The sequence below is a fragment of the Lactuca sativa genome, chromosome 5 (assembly GCF_002870075.4).
Source record: "Lactuca sativa cultivar Salinas chromosome 5, Lsat_Salinas_v11, whole genome shotgun sequence".
In the NCBI taxonomy this organism is placed as follows: Eukaryota; Viridiplantae; Streptophyta; class Magnoliopsida; order Asterales; family Asteraceae; genus Lactuca; species Lactuca sativa.
Genome location: NC_056627.2, coordinates 359,197,931 through 359,216,031, shown reverse-complemented (window position 1 = coordinate 359,216,031; position 18,101 = coordinate 359,197,931). Strand labels below are relative to the sequence as shown.

At 33.5% G+C, this 18,101-nt stretch overlaps 1 protein-coding gene across 1 annotated transcript; it reads right to left on the bottom strand.

Moving 5' to 3' along the window:
• Nucleotides 1-11,529: 11,529 nt before the first annotated feature.
• On the bottom strand, nt 11,530-14,742 carry LOC128126164 (uncharacterized). Its single transcript, XM_052763933.1, has 3 exons — nt 13,382-14,742; nt 13,198-13,265; nt 11,530-12,260 (listed from the first exon to the last, which is right to left on the bottom strand). The coding sequence occupies exons 1-3, from the start codon at nt 14,740-14,742 to the stop codon at nt 11,530-11,532; spliced, it is 2,160 nt and encodes a 719-aa protein (XP_052619893.1).
• Between the last annotated feature and the right edge of the window lie 3,359 nt (nt 14,743-18,101).

Sequence of the window (18,101 nt, the reverse complement as noted above, 5' to 3'; positions counted from 1 at the left end):
ACATGGAATTCCTCAAGAAAAATCAATTTTTTTACATAAAGCATCCAATTGCTTCTTCTGTGTGAACCAGGTGGTCTTCCTCTGTGTTTTCGACAATTCCATCACAACAATTTTCGACTTTTACTTGTAGTTATAACAAAAACTCACCAATTATACAACTATTTATTTCATCACAACAATTTTCGACTTTTACTTTGATGATTTGGAGAAGATTTACACATCAATACTTGAGATTCCATCTGTAAAATATCGTACTGTTCTTTCAAAGCTGGTTCAGATTGTAGTCATTTTATTACTTCTATCTCCCACTCAGCACATATGAATACAGTTACACAACAACAACAAAAATCGAAAAAAATTTGGACAAAACTTAATCAATAAATGGAAAAATCAACACAAATCGAAAAGGAACAACAAACTCGAATATCACAGAAAAAATCGAACATCTCAACAAAAACAAGCAGGAAAAATCGAGCAAACAGGAACAAAAACTCACATGCCCAGAATAATGGTGGTCTCCGGTTGAGTTGTCGAAGGAAGATGACGGTCGTTGATGGCTTTTGTTGATCAGCAGGTCGACGATGGTTTTCTTCTATGTAGGCTTTCAACAATTGATAGAGCAAAATTGGAAAGCAAACGTATTTCTCATTTGTTGTCCAGACCCAACAGTGGAATAGATGGCAAATCAGCTCTAAAGGTTGGACTGAGTCCCCATTTTGGACCAAATCCTTAATAGGAAAATCTATATCAAACATGTTGATTTGTCTTTTTAGACAGGGTCTTCTATTGGACCCAAGTAGTAGCTATATCAACACTCCCTAATATTCTATAGAATATTGTATAAGATACTAAAATTTTGATAGTTTGATATGACACACACACACACACACACACACATATATATATATATATATATATATATATATATATATATATTCTTTAATTTTTTTTTAAGTAGGTACCTAAAACCTAAACTAGCGGTTTCGGTTTCGGTTCCAACATCTTATGAACTGCCGTTTCAGTTCCGTCAAATCTAGTCGGGTACCCACCTATATGGACCCTTAACTTTGAATTGTCACAAAACAATATATAATTTTTCATTTTAATTTAAGACTCTAAGCCAAGTGAGTACACTCTTATTTAATCTCTGAACAATCACCAAAATCATATCATATCATATCATACCTCTTTCTTGTCTTGGGAAACTTTGCCACAAAATCGATAGTGATGTTGTTCCTATTTTGGTACTTTAAGTGATTCTAGATCGTCATAAGTGTTGGATTAGTGTCTAAGTCCATAACTATTTTGGTATGTACTTGACCCGATTATGAGCATGGTCCTTTTGGGTTGCCTTCACCATAGCAATATGTAGGATGAATTAAGAAGAGAGAAGTTTAAATATGATTTATTAATATATTATGAGAATAATATATTAAAGGAGAAATCATATTGTTTAATTAATATTAGTCAATAATTAATTATGAATTAATTTTGTGGCTAAAAAAGATTAATTAAATTTAGGGGACTGGACTACAATTATTGGATAATTGAGTTATTGGGCTAAGGAATGCTAAAGGAATAAGGGGTGAACGAAATTATGATGGAAGCCCATCATATTTTCGTCCATGGCCTTATCCAGAAAGTTCCATGGGCTGCTTAGAGTTTAAGCTGTCCATTAGGGTTTTGACTGAAACCCTAGCAGCCCACACAAGTATATAAAGGACCCCTTAGGCTCCCAAAACGTGGACAACTGATTCTCTAGGGTTTCTAGTCGTTTTTGGGCAGCCTCCTTTCTTCTCCTCTTCATCCAAGTTGCATAAGGTGTTTGTGACTCCATTAGAGGTGCAACACTTGAGGCACTAAGCTTTCCAAGGCCAATCCAAGCAAGGAATTGATTGTTATTGCTATATAACAATCAAAGGTAATTCTCTAAACCCTAATTCAGTTTATAATATGTTAGATCTAAGTTTATTAGTCTTGGATTTGAAGCATGTACAATAGAGAAACCTAGATCCAAGCATTAGGGTTTGTATGAGCACATAGGATTGTTCTTATGCCTAAAACCCATCAGTGGTATCAGAGCCTTGATTGGTTTCAGTTGTATGTGATGTTATGTTGAATTATTTGCTGAAAAACGTTTTTTTTGGCCTCTGCCCGACCTGACTCGGCAAGTTAGTGGATGAACTCGGCGAGTCTGTCTGACTCGGCGAGTCCAGGGGTCAGACAGAGGGATTTTCGGGTTTTGGCTGCTGTTTTGACTTGGACTTGATGCTTAATTTGTTTTATGAAGTTAAAATCCAAATTTTATCTTAATTAAATGTTTATCCTTGCCAAAACAATAGATAATTTCAAAATTTTTAAATATTGGTTGTTTATGTGATAAATATGGATTATTTAAAGTTATTTGGTAATTATCTAATGACTAAAATAAGATTAGGTCAAATATAGATAATTATGAAATAAATTGTTTAATTTATGTTATTTGTTATTTGATCCCTTATGTTTTAAAAAGTCTCAAAACTTGCCCTCAAATTTTGGGATTTAAAAGTTGATTAAAAGTTTAATTTTGAAATGTTAAATTCTAAAACCCTAGTAATTTGAAAAAGTTTAAATCTCACCCTTATGGTTTTATTAATTAATTAACATGTATAATTAAAAGTGATTTAATAAATCCATAAAGTTTTGGTTTACATTTAATTAAATTAAAAGTATAATTCACTAAATTAAACCACCTAGTATTTTAAAAGTGTAAAATACACCCTATACTATATATAACATTAAAAGTCTAATATTATATATGTATGAGTAATCAGTCAGTCTTACCGTTAGTAGGCCTCATTCACGAAGCTGGTCTATAAGGGTGTTTAAGGAAATTGCCTATAAAATGGCGATAGAATGGGTATCCACTCTTACCCACCACACTCTTGACTAGTGGAGGGTCGTTAGCCGAACGGGTAGGATAGGACAGAAACCTTCCATTATAAGTATAATGAAGTACAAAGTAACTAAATGCCTTTTCAAATTCCCAAATCATAGTTACTTTAGGAAAAATGTGAAATTATATGCTAATCCATAGAATTGCACTTCGTACCCCTGTCAAACGTTAGTGGAGCGTGTGTGGTTAACCGGCACACTAATTTGGGGATGACAGTGGTAGCGAAGGGTGACTCGATGTTTGTCATAGATCAATGGAGCGTGTGTGGCTAACCGGCACATTGATTAGGTGATTATAGCATTGGGTGCACCACGTGATTCGTATGGTTATTCACACCTTGTTTATGATCCTCGGCATCCCAGTCACAAATAGTAGGGCATAGTCGAGATTAAAAATGCCATTGAAAAGTTCAATGAATCTCAAAAGATCTAGGAGTTTCAATTAATTTAAAACTTAATATTCCTTTTCGTTTTTCATGGTGGAAATTGGTAAATCGTCATTTACCTACCTTCAAATATTTTGCAACTAGATTACGACATCCCTTTTCTAGGTTGTAGAATACTGTGTTGGATCCTATCTTGATGTTTCATTTGGGTGTTACATCAAGAATTCTAATCAACATAACTTGAATTTTCTCCCATTTTGTAGATGTCTGAATCTTACAATGGTCTTCCTAAATCCTTTGGAACAAGCTTTCCAAATGAAGATGACGTTCCGAGATACGATCAAGGAAATGAGAGTCATGCTTCACTTCCTCCACCTTCTCCAATCGTTCTCCCTGACCCACAAGTTCAATGGCTTGAAAAGTTCAAGCTCACTCAAGCCCTTTTGGCAAGTAAACACGAAGATGGGAAACCTGTGTGTGCACACGTCTTAGAGATGAAGTCACACATTGATAGGTTAAGCATGTTGGGTGTCGAGATTTCAAGCGAGTTGGCTGCTGACTGGGTTCTTCAGTCACTTCCTGAATCATATAGTGAGTTCGTTAGAGAGTACTATATGATGGATCACGACATGACCCTCATTAATCTCACCTATTTGCTTATAGCTGCTGAATCAGCAATGATTTGGCATGCTGGTCAAGCAAACTTGTCTGGTGAATCAAACTCCCAAACTTCAATGGACACTGGCAACATTGGAAGTGCAGAAAGAACTAAGTCTGTGATTGTCCGATGTGCTGTGCCAAAGGAGTCCATTTGCTTTTATTGCCAAGAGAAGGGGCATTGGAGACGAAGCTGCCCTAACTACCTGAGAGATCTAAGAGATGGGAGAGTCAAGACGTATGGCTCTGCTTCAGGTAAAATCCATTATCTAACTCTTTTGAGTTCCTATTCTAGATTCTTAATACATGATGTGATAAGATTACATTTTGATGTTTTGTAGGATCGAAGAAAAGAAAGGAAGATTGAGGGAAGAAGTGAGCTGAATCTAATCATGAAGAAATGGATTTCGATCACATTACTTGAAGAATGGATTCTTGAGCTACTACTTGGAGTTAGAATAGATTGTTAAGAAATATGTAATAACATAGTTTTTCAATTGAATTGCATTGTAAGGACAAATTTTTCAATAAAATGAATTTTGATTTTATCTTATTTATTTATCCTTGCGATGGCATGTATGAAAAAATTGATGTTTGAATGTTTCTATTATTAGCAACAATGGATTTGATTCTTAATTATGTTATTTGTGGACATATCAAAAGTTTACCAAATAGGGAGAGTTTCTCATCACCCAAGTTTCAATTGGACAGAAACTTGGAATCATGCAACGTGTATTGTATGATGAATGAAAAACTTTCACATTTGGGAAATTTAGACTAATTCTTTGACAAAGTGTCAATTGAAGGACACTAGGTTGTACGTTGATCAAGTCTACCACAAGAGTGACAAAGATATTCGTCATGATTTACTAAAGTTTAGTAAATATGGTTATACTTATAAGATTGAGTATAATTCTGAGTTAACTGAAATAGTTTCAATCAATAGCAGAACGAATAAGAAGAATCAAGAAGGCAGAAAGATAAAAGTTTCTCCATTCTAAGAAGAAGGGAGAGTACCTTTTATTGTGTTTTATGACGAAGTCTTAATAATTAAGAACCATATCTCAATTGATCCTCTAAGTGAGTCTTAGTGCATTTGCATGTCTAAGAAGAGGAATCGAGAATTGTAGAAATGGTTAAATCAAAGATTCAATCATACTTTGTTCCAATATCAAGTCTTAGAGTCATACTCCAAGATTGTGACATTGAGTGACAAGTCTTAAGTAGGTTTATAACACTCATCGACTGTGGAATTTGGAAAAGTTTTCTTATTCTTGCACATTAGAAATTGGTAAGTTGTGATGTCTTGGATAAGACAAAGACCAACTAGGACCAATTTGTGAAGTGATTTGTCTTGATAAGAACTACACTAACTCTTGAATATTTGCTTTGTCAAGAAATGTTTCTTGACAAGAGAATCTTATATGTCAAAGGAGTCAGTGGAAGTCTTAATGGTCTTGAAAGGTTTCAAGAACAAATCAAGAATATACCTTATCGATCATCACTAGCACAGGACTTGAGGTTTGCAACCTATCATGCTGACATTATTTTGTTTTTGTGCCATTCCAATTGAGTTAATTGCGTATGTGAGTTCTATGAGTTCTCATTTGAATGCATACTAGAGCCTTAGTCGATGAAAAGTACATTGATATGTAAGGACAAGTTACTAAACTACTTGAAAGTTTAGTCCATATGAGTTTGGATTTGTCACAAACCTTGGTTTTGGCAAATTCACATGGATAGGAACTCATACACCATAAAATCTAAGTGTCATAAGATTCCTTCCTTCATGAAAATGACTGTGAGGAAATGCTTTCACTAAAAGAGATTTTAAGAAGATAGCGATTGTGAAAATTGGATTCTCAAAATTCGATTATGGTTACAGCATCCCTTTCCATAGTCCGAATTATGAGATTTGGCAATTAGTTTCAACATTTGGAACTTAGTAACATAAGTTCTGAATTGTTTAAACACACATATGAGCTATCTAAGACAAATGTGTATAAGGTTAAGAAGCCTAGATAAAGGCTTATCAAAGCATCTGGTATTAGAAATATGAATTTCAGAAATTCAATAGGCATTGTTTTCTGAAAGTTCATTTGTTTTCTGAATACATGTCAAAGCTAGTGGGAGCATAAGTGTTATGCTTATATGATAATAATCATCATGATAGTGGGAGCATAAGTGTTATGCTTGTATGATTATTATGGCGAGTATTGCAAGTTAGCAATATTAATTATAGAAAAACAAAGATTCAATTTGCAAAGTTTCATGGGTTGAAAAGTTGTTTTAATATAATTAAGGGAGAGAATATTATACTTTGTTTCAAAATCTAAATCTTAGATTGAGAAATTTTAATATTTTCAGTCAAAGGATACATTGTGTGTTCTTAAAATTCGATTATGATTACGGCATCCCTCTTCATAGTTCGAATTTTAAGAACATGACACATAAAATATTATGGCAAAAGATTGGTAAAGTATCATATCTTTATGTAAGACATTATGCATCATGTCCCATACGCTTCGGGTATAGGATCGATTGAAAATGTTATAATATTTTACCATTCTAAAATTTTCTAAATGTCTAGCGCATTAAGAGGGAAAAAGGACTAGAATTGGTTTTGACTAAAATAATTAAACAACTATCAAAGGATGATCCAAAGTTCGCTGAGGATTGGTCGCTTGTGAGTAGTTGGAAGTATGGTATTGGATGGACCATATCGACATTATTATGAATAAATAAGATTCTATTAAGAATGAGTTGTCATATGGAAAATGTGGAAATGCTTCCATATTGGGAGTTGGATATTGAGATTCTATGCCTAGATTAGAAACTTTTATGCAGGAAGGATGTTCAAATGAATGTACTTTGAATGTGAGACTTCACGTCTATGGAATTGTCTTGTAACAATGTCCGATAGAGTGCTTCAAAATTTCATTAGCCAAGTCTTGGTGACTTTTGTGCTATGACTTTATGAAAGGATCGTTGCATAAGATGTTAGAATCTAGCATATTCTCATAGTAGCAAAGAACCTTGTGTTCTTACACTAATGATAAGGATTGGGAATTGTGAAATGAGCATCATTGAAAAGGTTTTTCAATTGATCTATTTCACAAAGTAAGGACCATAGGAAACATAGTGTGCATGCTTTATGCATGGGACAGCTATTGTTGTAATTTAAGTAATAAGTTGATTTTCTGAAACAGTAAACGATAATAATGAGTAATCAATATGGTGGTTAAATAGAAGTGTTTTATTTACTCTCACAAGTTTGAGGCCATATAGGATTAAGTATTATTGTTATGTTTCAATTTGCATGTTTTGACTTCCATAATAACTAGGTTATTCAAACATCCACAGTCGGTCATACGTTGGGAGTAGGTATGAATAAAGACTGTCATGAATCTGTCTATAGATTGTCTGAAGTGTTTAGACATAGCACAAGTTTGCTGTAGAGTTCATGAGTGCTTTGATAAGATTAGAGTATTGGATTAAACCCACGCTCACTTGGATCACTTCATAGATTTATCACAAGTGATTAGTGAGACGATAATATTGTATATTCTTGAAACCGAGACATGTGAGTTGTTATTTGTTGGTCGGTTGCACATTGATAATAAGTAAATGCACTAGTAACTTGGTGTTATAAAACTTATTGTTGTGTATGATTCGATCAGTAAATGCAAGCAAGCATATGAGTCAAAGTTTATCCATTCCTTTTACTCAAAGTGGGATAAAAGTGATATCTGTGGGCCTCTCGATGATTTAGTGATGACACCTAAGCGCTTGGCCAAGTCGAGACTAAGTTGATGTGTTCAATTGTAGTCTGTTAACAGTCGTCATAAATCGGAAGTCAGGAAACAGTATAGAGAGAATGATTGAAATTCATGTCTTTTGTCTATACGATATCTTGAGAATGGAGGTATATATAATCCCTTATCTAGAGGACACGCTATCTGATAAGATCAGAGTTGACAACGGCTTTTGAAAGCTATGATTGCTGATCAGGTTCTCAAGTCATACGAAAAATAGTTATTAGACTTATCCAAGTGGGAGACTGTTGGATTAGTGTCTAAGTCCATAACTATTTTGGTATGTACTTGACCCGATTATGAGCATGGTCCTTTTGGGTTGCCTTCACCATAGCAATATGTAGGATGAATTAAGAAGAGAGAAGTTTAAATATGATTTATTAATATATTATGAGAATAATATATTAAAGGAGAAATCATATTGTTTAATTAATATTAGTCAATAATTAATTATGAATTAGTTTTGTGGCTAAAAGAGATTAATTAAATTTAGGGGACTGGACTACAATTATTGGATAATTGAGTTATTGGGCTATGGAATGCTAAAGGAATAAGGGGTGAACGAAATTATGATGGAAGCCCATCATATTTTTGTCCATGGCCTTATCCAGAAAGTTCCATGGGCTGCTTAGAGTTTAAGCTGTCCATTAGAGTTTTGACTGAAACCCTAGCAGCCCACACAAGTATATAAAGGACCTCTTAGGCTCCCAAAACGTGGACAACTGATTCTCTAGGGTTTCTAGTCGTTTTTGGGTAGCCTCCTTTCTTCTCCTCTTCATCCAAGTTGCATAAGGTGTTTGTGACTCCATTAGAGGTGCAGCACTTGAGGCACTAAGCTTTCCAAGGCCAATCCAAGCAAGGAATTGATTGTTATTGCTATATAACAATCAAAGATAATTCTCTAAACCCTAATTCAGTTTATAATATGTTAGATCTAAGTTTATTAGTCTTGGATTCAAAGCATGTACAATAGAGAAACCTAGATCCAAGCATTAGGGTTTGTATGAGCACATAGGATTGTTCTTATGCCTAAAACCTATCAATAAGGTCATTCATGCATAGTTTTAACCAATGAGCAAGTCATACACACATCAATATACTTTGCAATGTCTACTTAACCACTACAAGGAAAAAGGACATTACCGGCGACAAAAGTTGCTGGTAAAAGTCCCAAAAGTCGCCGGTAATACTAATAGCGGCGACACGTCGTCGGTATTGAGTCGCCGCTACTGCTTCGTCGCTATTGATCAGTTTGTTGCCGCTAATGATAAAAGTTGCCGCTATTGAGTCTGTCGCCACTAATTTGTATTGTCGCCACTAATAACCTAGTCGCCGGTAATAACTTCTGTCGCCGGTATTTTTTTTTTCAATTTTTATTTTTTTTTAATTAATGATTTTGGTTGCCGGTGATAATGTCGCAAGTAAAAGTGTCGCCGGGAATAACAATATTCGATTAAATATCAAAACCAATAGTATTGATGCTAATTACAAAACAAGCATCCTATTAAATATCAAACATAATAGTGTCAATGCAAATTACAAACAAACATCCAAATACAATTAAATATCGAAAGTCATAATATCTGAGTAGCAAAACAACAAAATTTTTACAATCTACCAAGTAGCAAAACGTGACAACATATGCAAATAAAACCCATCCTTACATACCATCATCGTCGTTCCCATTGTTTCATTGATTATTTTGGGATTGAAAAAACGAATAAAGTTCATCCCTACATGCCGGGTCGGCGAGCATTGCACGAAGATTTTCCAACTACATAATTAATAACAATATATATTATCTTATAAGTTAGATCGTCAAACATAAACAAAAACTATCAAAATACATTGCTATTTTTTTTAACTAAGATAGAAAACCAAAGTACATTGCTATTTCTTGCACTTGGGACAAAAACCAAATTACCAAACTTTTTAGCAAATAATCACCACAAAACCAAAACTACCAAATCAACATGCATTTTACGATGCTAAAGTAGATTGCTATTTTTAAACAAAGATAGAAAACCAAAGTACAATGCTATTTCTTGCACTTGGGATAAAAACTCAATTACCAAACTTTTAGCAAATAATCACCACAAAACCAAAACTACCAATTCAACATGCATTTTACGATGCTAAAGAAGATTGCTATTTTTAAACTAAGATAAAAAAACAAAAGTACAATGCTATTTCTTGCACTTGGGACAAAAACTCAGTTACCAAACTTTTTAGCAAATAATCACCACAAAACCAAAACTACCAATTCAACAAGCATTTTACAATGCTAAAGTAGATTGCTATTTTACCTGTGATGGTTGTGATGGTGGTTGTGATGGTTGCGAAGGCTGTGGAATCGTCGGGAGACCAGAAGGTTTGCGGCCAATGCCTCTAATGTGGCCACGTCGCTCTCCTAATACTTTCTCGAACGTAGCTCTTTCTTGATCGGGTGTTAACTCACTTTCACATTGAGTTTGTTCTAACAGCTCTTCAACTAACCGATTCTGTAACTCCCAAAAGTGAGTAACAATTAAGTATAAATAAACATTTAAATATATGATAAAATTATAATTAAATACTTACATATTGTTGTTCCGATTCAGCAGTAACAAATACACCATTATTATCGGTATGAGCTTTGCGAAATGTTTCCACTCTCTTATGGTTCTGTTTAACTTTAAAAATTAGATTATATTTTAAATAAATAATTACATGTATCGTACGGTACCTTCTTATAGCAAGTACTGCTATACGAGCTCGAACCCCCACGATTCACATTTGTTTGCTTTTCACGGATTTTTTTGTTCCTTTCTGAAGCAATTATGTGTTCGTCAGTTTGAAAATACTCAACTGCCTTCGCCCAGTTATCAACAAGCATACCATCCGGAGGATTGGCCAATGCTCTCGGGATATCTTCATCCCCTCCGACCTTCTTGAAATATTCTTTTGCGTCGGCTTTACGCTCTCGATAACCTTTTAACAAGGCTGCTTGAAAACCCTCTGTCAATAGATTAGCTTGTGCATCCTGGTACATTTGATTGAGATCAAACTTTGTCTACAAAAAAAAAGCTAACCAATTAAAAAACAATTATAGTTAACCCTATAAAATATATTTAAATAAATAATTACCGCTAAATGTTTTAATACAGTGTCCTTTATATCAGGGGAAACTCTTTTCCAACTCCATTTGTCAAAAGGGACCATCTGCCACATTGTTTTTCCAACTTCTCAGGAAAACATGTCTCCCGACTCTCCTATGGGATTAAATGTGATATCCCGATCATATTGCATGGCAATTGGTTTCCCCTGGTTCTGTAAGATTGCTTTTTCAAGCTTTATATTTTTAGCTTTTCCTCGAACTTTCCTTCAGGCACGTTCCTCACAGAAACGATATTTAATTTATGATAATTGAACAAAAATAGTAAATAAAAATTCATGATAAGACTTACTGTCCTGCTCGTGCTGGCCAGGACCTCTACCACATGGGAAAGGTGGGTCCTCAACTCCGTCTCCCCCATGTCCACGACCCATGACAACAGCCATGGTAAACATAAACAAAAGCCACACTCTCATCATTTCCTGAAAAATTATAAGATATACAAATACAATTTTTATTACAGATACACATTACATAGAAATAAACATTTAGATAGGAATAAACATTTCTATTTAAACTAGAAATCCAAATAAAGTTCGTATTACAAACACATATTACAAATACACATTCCATAAGAACTATTCTAATCAGAATCTTCCTCATATCCTTCAGTGTTTTCTTCTGTATCATAATCAGAATCGGTGTCATCGTAATCAGTCTCGCAATTAGAAACATCATTGACTCTACCAGTTGGTGGAGGAACTTCAGTTGCACTTTCTATATTAGCAATGACTCTAGGAATGTTTTGAAAGTACATGCTGAAATCGATAAAAAGTGGAGCATCGGATGAAGATATATTTTGAAGTACATCGACATCGTCTACATTTTCGTGTGAGACATTGTCAACATTTTTAACAAGGTCATCGTTCGATGGTAGATCCCAAATACTTCGATGATTAACATGAACGACAACACACCGATGGTTATTGTTTGGCTCTCTGATGTAGAACACTTGTTTGGCTTGTGAAGCATGTATGAGTTGATCATCTTTGTATGCTTCGCGTTGTGTGTCGATACTGGTGAAACTATCACTAGAAATAACTCCTGTTCGAGTATCAAACCACTTGCAACGAAATAGTACAGTTGAATAATCATGTGTATACCTCAACTCTATAATCTCTTCTAACTGGCCATAATATTTCTCGCCTTTCTCACCCACCGCTAAAACCCCAGAGTTTTGTGTTCTACGTTTTGTGTCACGACTAAGTACCATAAACCTAACACTATTGACTATGCATGCGGTGTAAGAATAGGCATTCATATGCGGGCCCATTGCAAGAGCCGACAACTCTTTGTGGAATTCTGGAGATTTTTCTATTTTCATTTGATGAACCTAACAATTATAAATTAATATGTATTATGTATTCGTTAGATCTATTGGATTAGTGTCTAAGTCCATAACTATTTTGGTATGTACTTGACCCGATTGTGCATGGTCCTTTTGGGTTGCCTTCACACTGGTGACTAGACAGGATGATTGTTGAGGAGTGAGGTTGGTTTATTGTTAAGAATAATAAATTAGGGTATAAATATGATTTGCTAATATATTATATGAATAATATATTAATTTGGAATCATATTATTAATAGTATTTAATCAGGAATTAATTTAGAATTAATTTTGGGATTAAAGGAAGTGACTAAAAGTGCAGGGGCTATTTTGTAATTATTCAATAGTTGAGGCTTTGGGCCATTGGATCACCTTTATTAAGGATTGAATGAAAATCCTAGAAGGATCTAGGAGTTTTCGTCCAAGGGCTTAAGGAAAGGAGTCCATGGACTTGCTTAGGCCCTAAGCTAAGGGATTAGGGTTTACACCTTGAAACCCTAGTTAGCCTTAAGTATAAATAGCACCCTAAGGCACTAAGATTTCGTCTAGGCCTTGGGAACCCTAAAAGGGACGAAATATAGGGCAAGATACCCTTCTCTCCTCTCTCTCATATTCATCCTCTCACCCAAAGTGTGCTTGTGAGCCATTAGAGGGACTACAATTGTGGTACTTGCTTTCAAGAGCTAAGGAAATTCAAGGAACTAGTTGTTATTTCTATATAACAACAAAATGTATGTATTCTATTTTTATATATGAATTTCGAAAATAATATTAGCATGCCAGGTTTCTTTTTGTGTTCATAAAGTTGTATAACTAATAGTGAAAACATAGATCCAACTCTAGGGTTGCATGCACACATAGGATTGTTTGTATAATACCCATCAAGATCAATGAAACAAATTTGTTTATTAATTTATATTACCTTTTTCACAAAACCAATAACGAAATTCTCTCTTTTCATCACTTTGGGGATGCTCAGATTTGAATTTCCTAGACCAAAAGATATAGATTTACAAAGATAAAATAAAAAATTAAGAATGAAAGTTAGAGATAAGATTAATTACTTGATATACTGTCTGACTTCTTCACAGCTATTCAATACAAACCATTCCATGTTATGCATTTCCGTTAAATTAAAAGTTTTGATTTGAGTTGTGCTGGTCGGTCGACATTTAGACTCAAACATCCAAAACTTTGTTTTTTCAATGACAACATCTACATTTCTTTCCGGACAATTCTTTACATCTTGAAGGTACATCGAACAAAATGATAAAGCTTCTTCAGCAACATAACCCTCAGCTATAGAACCTTCTGGCTTCGCCTTGTTTCTGACATAGTTTTTTAGTTTTTTCATATACCTCTCGAAGGGAAACATCCATCTCATACAAACCGGGCCTCCAGCAATTGCTTCATCAGGTAAATGCAAAAGTAAATGAACCACAATGTCAAAAAACGCTGGAGGATAAATCATTTCTAACTTGCACAAGATTGCAATAATGTCTACTTTTGCTTTCCTCATATCCTCCACCTTCAATGTTCTGGAACAAAGTTGCTTGAAAAACGTACAAAGGTTTATAATAGGTGTATAAGTATCTTTGTCTAACATCCCTCTTACTCCAATTGGTATCAAACATTGCATAAGAATGTGGTGGTCATGCGATTTCAACCCAATAATGTTAGTATTGGTATCGTTCACTTTCTTACTAATGTTAGAACCAAACCCATCCGGCAGTTTAACCACTTTTATAAATTGACAAAAGAGTTGTCGACTAGATTTCGTGAAAGAGTATCTTGCCTGGGGTCTATGAAACTTGTCACCATTTTTTTGCAACCATTCATTTCTCCGAATGTTTAGAATTCTCAAGTCCTCTCGTGCATTTGATGTGTCTTTGCTTTTATTGTTCATTAGGAGAGTACCTAACAAACTCTCGTCCACATTTTTCTGGACATGCATGAGATCTATGTTGTGTTTCAACTGTAGAGAAGACCAATACTCGAGTTTGAAGAAAATGCTTCGTTTCGACCAGTTCAACTCGTAATCTTGCCGCTTTGGCTCCCCGCCTCCATGCTCAGGATGTTTACCCGGTTTACGACTAAGTAGACGACCTAGTTGCTCTTGTATGTCATCATTACTAAAGTGTCTCGGAGCAAGTATTGTCTCTTCCATCCCGTTAAAGTCCAACCTCTTTCTTAACGTATCATTAGCATCTAGGAAACGACGATGACTGATATATACGACTTTGTTTGTTGCACGGTACGAAGGAGTGTCTTCATTGCAAGTAGCACATGCTCTATACCCTTGCCTACTCCAACCTGATAGACTACTACGAGCTGGCCAATCGTTTATTGTCCACAACAACATAGCTCTCATCATGAAGAATGTGTTTGTCGCAACATCTTTAATACGTACACCTGAGTTCCATAAATGTTTAAGCTCTTCCACCAACGGTCTACGGAAAACATCCATATCCTTACCTGGAGCTTTCAGGCCTGGAATCAACAAAGTCAACATGAATGATGACTCTTTATTTTTATGTTTTTTTTTTCAATTATAACAATAATTTTTTTTTATATTTTTTTTTCAATTATAGCATCCTTTAACCTATTTTTATGGTAACCGATTATTATTGGCTATAGAAATATAACCTTATGAATTAATTTGAAGATTATAAGTTAACTATATAACTTATTGGTTAATTAATTTGGAGTTAGCTTAGGTAAAAACTAGAAACTTTCTAGTTTTTGTATATAAGTTTTTAAACAATTATATATTTTTTTTGTGTTTTTTTTCCAATTATAACAATAATTAATTTTTATTTTCTTTTCAGTTATAGCATCCTACTTATAAGAAAACGACATAATTTTACATAATACATAAGAACATGAAATTCACATACTTGTACATACATATTATATTGTTGTGTTGTTCTTTTTTATCGTCGAGATTAAAATATATATAAGTTTTTAAACAATTTTATAAGTTTTTTTTTTCCAATTATAAGAATAATTTTTTTTTTCAATTATAGCATCCTTTAACCTATTTTTATGGTAACCGATTATTATTGGTTATAGAAATATAACCTTATGAATTAATTTGAAGATTATAAGTTAACTATATAACTTATTGGTTAATTAATTTGGAGTTAGCTTGGGTAAAAACTAGAAACTTTCTAGTTTTTGTATATAAGTTTTTAAACAATTTTATATATTTTTTTTGTGTTTTTTTCCAATTATAATAATAATTAATTATTATTTTCTTTTCAATTATAGCATCCTACTTATAAGAAAACCACATAATTTTACATAATACATAAGAACATGAAATTCACATACTTTTACATATATATTATGTTGTTGTGTTGTTCTTTTTTATCGCCGAGATTAAAATATATATAAGTTTTTAAACAATTTTATAATTTTTTTTGTGTTCTTTTTTTCCAATTATAACAATAATTTTTTTTTTTTCAATTATAGTATCCTTTAACCTATTTTTAAATGTAACCAATTATTATTGGTTATAGAAATATACCCTTATGAATTAATTTGAAGATTATAAGTTAACTATATAACTTATTGGTTAATTAATTTGGAGTTAGCTTGGGTAAAAACTAGAAACTTTCTAGTTTTTGTATATAAATTTTTAAACAATTTTATAATTTTTTTTTTTCAAATTATAACAATATTTTTTTTCAATTATAACATCCTACTTATACCAAAACCACATACTTTTACATAATACATAAGAGGATGAAATTCACATACTTTTACATACATATACCACATATACACCAAATACAAATACATACACATACACACAAAATAACATCCTACTTAAACCAAATACACATAATTTCACATATATATAATAACATCCTATTTATACTAAATACAAAAGTTTCACAATCATATACCACATTTACAACAAACATACATACATTCATATACACACAATAACATCCTACTTATAACAAATACATATCATTTTTACCAAATACTCATATACCACATATACATCAAATACACATACATTGACATATATACAACAAATTCATATATATTCAAATTAAAAGTCAAATTAGCAAATGAACTTACCTTTCTTCAAGAAATGGAGTTAGAAATTGGTCCCAAAAGCTTTAACCACACCTAGAGAAATTTGCTTGGAACAATGTGGGGAGAAATTTACTTCTAATCCAAAACAACACCACCAAAAACAAATATATGAACAGTTTATTACCATTCAATCACTAGATGAAGTTAAAAATCAAAATTAACATACAAATTAAAAAGAAAATTACAAAATCAACTTACCTTTGTTGAAGAAATGGAGTTAGAAATTGGTTCCAAAAGCTTTAACCACACCTAGAATCTTAATAGGACACAATGTGGGAAGAAATTTGCTTGGAACAAGCAAATAGAAGTGAAAATCAGAAGAAGCTGGAAATGGGGAAGGAAAGAAGCGCAACAAACAGAAAGCAAATGGAGAAATGAGGGTTCCTCGTGCGTTTTTTTTTTTTAATTTTTAAATTTTTTTTTTTATCTGGGAGAGGCAATAGCGGCGACACCTTTAGCGGTGACAGGTAGAGCTTTACCGCTTTTAGCAATAGCGGCGACAAACTGGAGGGAAGGATACCATGTGTTTTTTCGTTAACTATTAGCGGCGACTTTTTAAGTCTTTAGCGGTGACAAATATGTCGCCGGTATTAGGTTAGATACGATAAGACACCCCACCCGTTAGATTAGATATCTCATCGAACGGTTCAGATGTAACAAAGGGAGAAAGCGCGGATCCGGGTGCCAACCCTTTACCGGCAACACTATTACCGGCGACAACGGCCTTAAGCGGCAACAATATCTAGAGTCGCCGCTAAAGCCCCTAGTCGCCGGTAATAGTGTCGCCGGTAAAGAGTATATTTCTTATAGTGTAACTTCATTGTCGGCCACCAAATCACCAATAAAATAGTTTCAAATCCAAGTACATTTAGTACTTCCAAGGTGTATCGAGTACCTTATTTGTGTGCTTCATCTAATAAGATCTTGTTTCATACAAATAGTATCTCCTTATCTTTAATGCATTAACTATTACTGTCAACCAAATCATGGTCATACTTCAACTAGTGCATTGTTTTCACAACTAAAATTACGAAATTTCATCAATACCATTTTATCCTAGATTACATAGTTTTAGTATCTTTTATGCAAGTTAAACTTTGGTTTTAGTCTTGTGAAATATTACAATGTCTTACTTAAAGGAATTGTTATACGTAGGGGTAATATCACTGAAGTGTCTAATTAAATAGGAAAAATGTCACAGAATCTATATTATATGAAATTAAAATGTTATTTATAATGTAAATTGTAATTCAAAACGAAAACTTGAGCATTTATGGTTTTGGTTTAGAGCAATTAGCTTGGTCTCCAAACCACTGAACGAAAGACAAACATTGTTTTTTTAAATTAAAGAATTTAAGCACAAAACAATAATATTTCAAATAAAAATTTAATAATACCTTGGTTGCAGTTTTAAAATTTTCGGAGCATGAAGAATCACTTTCTAAAAAGCTATCTTAAACTAAAAAAAATTAAGAAATATTATTTAAATGTATCTAGCTTACTTTGTGAGTGATTGTTCATCACCCTTCGATTTGTTATAATGATAGATCCATACACAAACACACTTGTACCTCTTGCGATGGATCTCCATTCAGTCTCTTGTACACATGTATACTCTCTTACTTCCATGTGTTCTTCTTTGGATGCCATTCCCTCTTACATGTCACTCCCTCCTTCACCTTCTTCCTCCATAAAAACCTACCTCTCGCTCTCAGT

Excerpts from the sequence above, each read along its gene's own strand:
- LOC128126164 (XM_052763933.1), bottom strand. The coding sequence starts at position 14,742 with ATGGATGTTTTCCGTAGACCGTTGGTGGAAGAGCTTAAACATTTATGG. Across the intron at positions 13,266-13,381 it reads GAAATGCATAACATGGAATG|GAAATTCAAATCTGAGCATC; the intron begins GTTTGTATTGAA and ends CTTTTGGTCTAG. Across the intron at positions 12,261-13,197 it reads TTATTGGTTTTGTGAAAAAG|AAAAATCTCCAGAATTCCAC; the intron begins GTAATATAAATT and ends AAATGAAAATAG.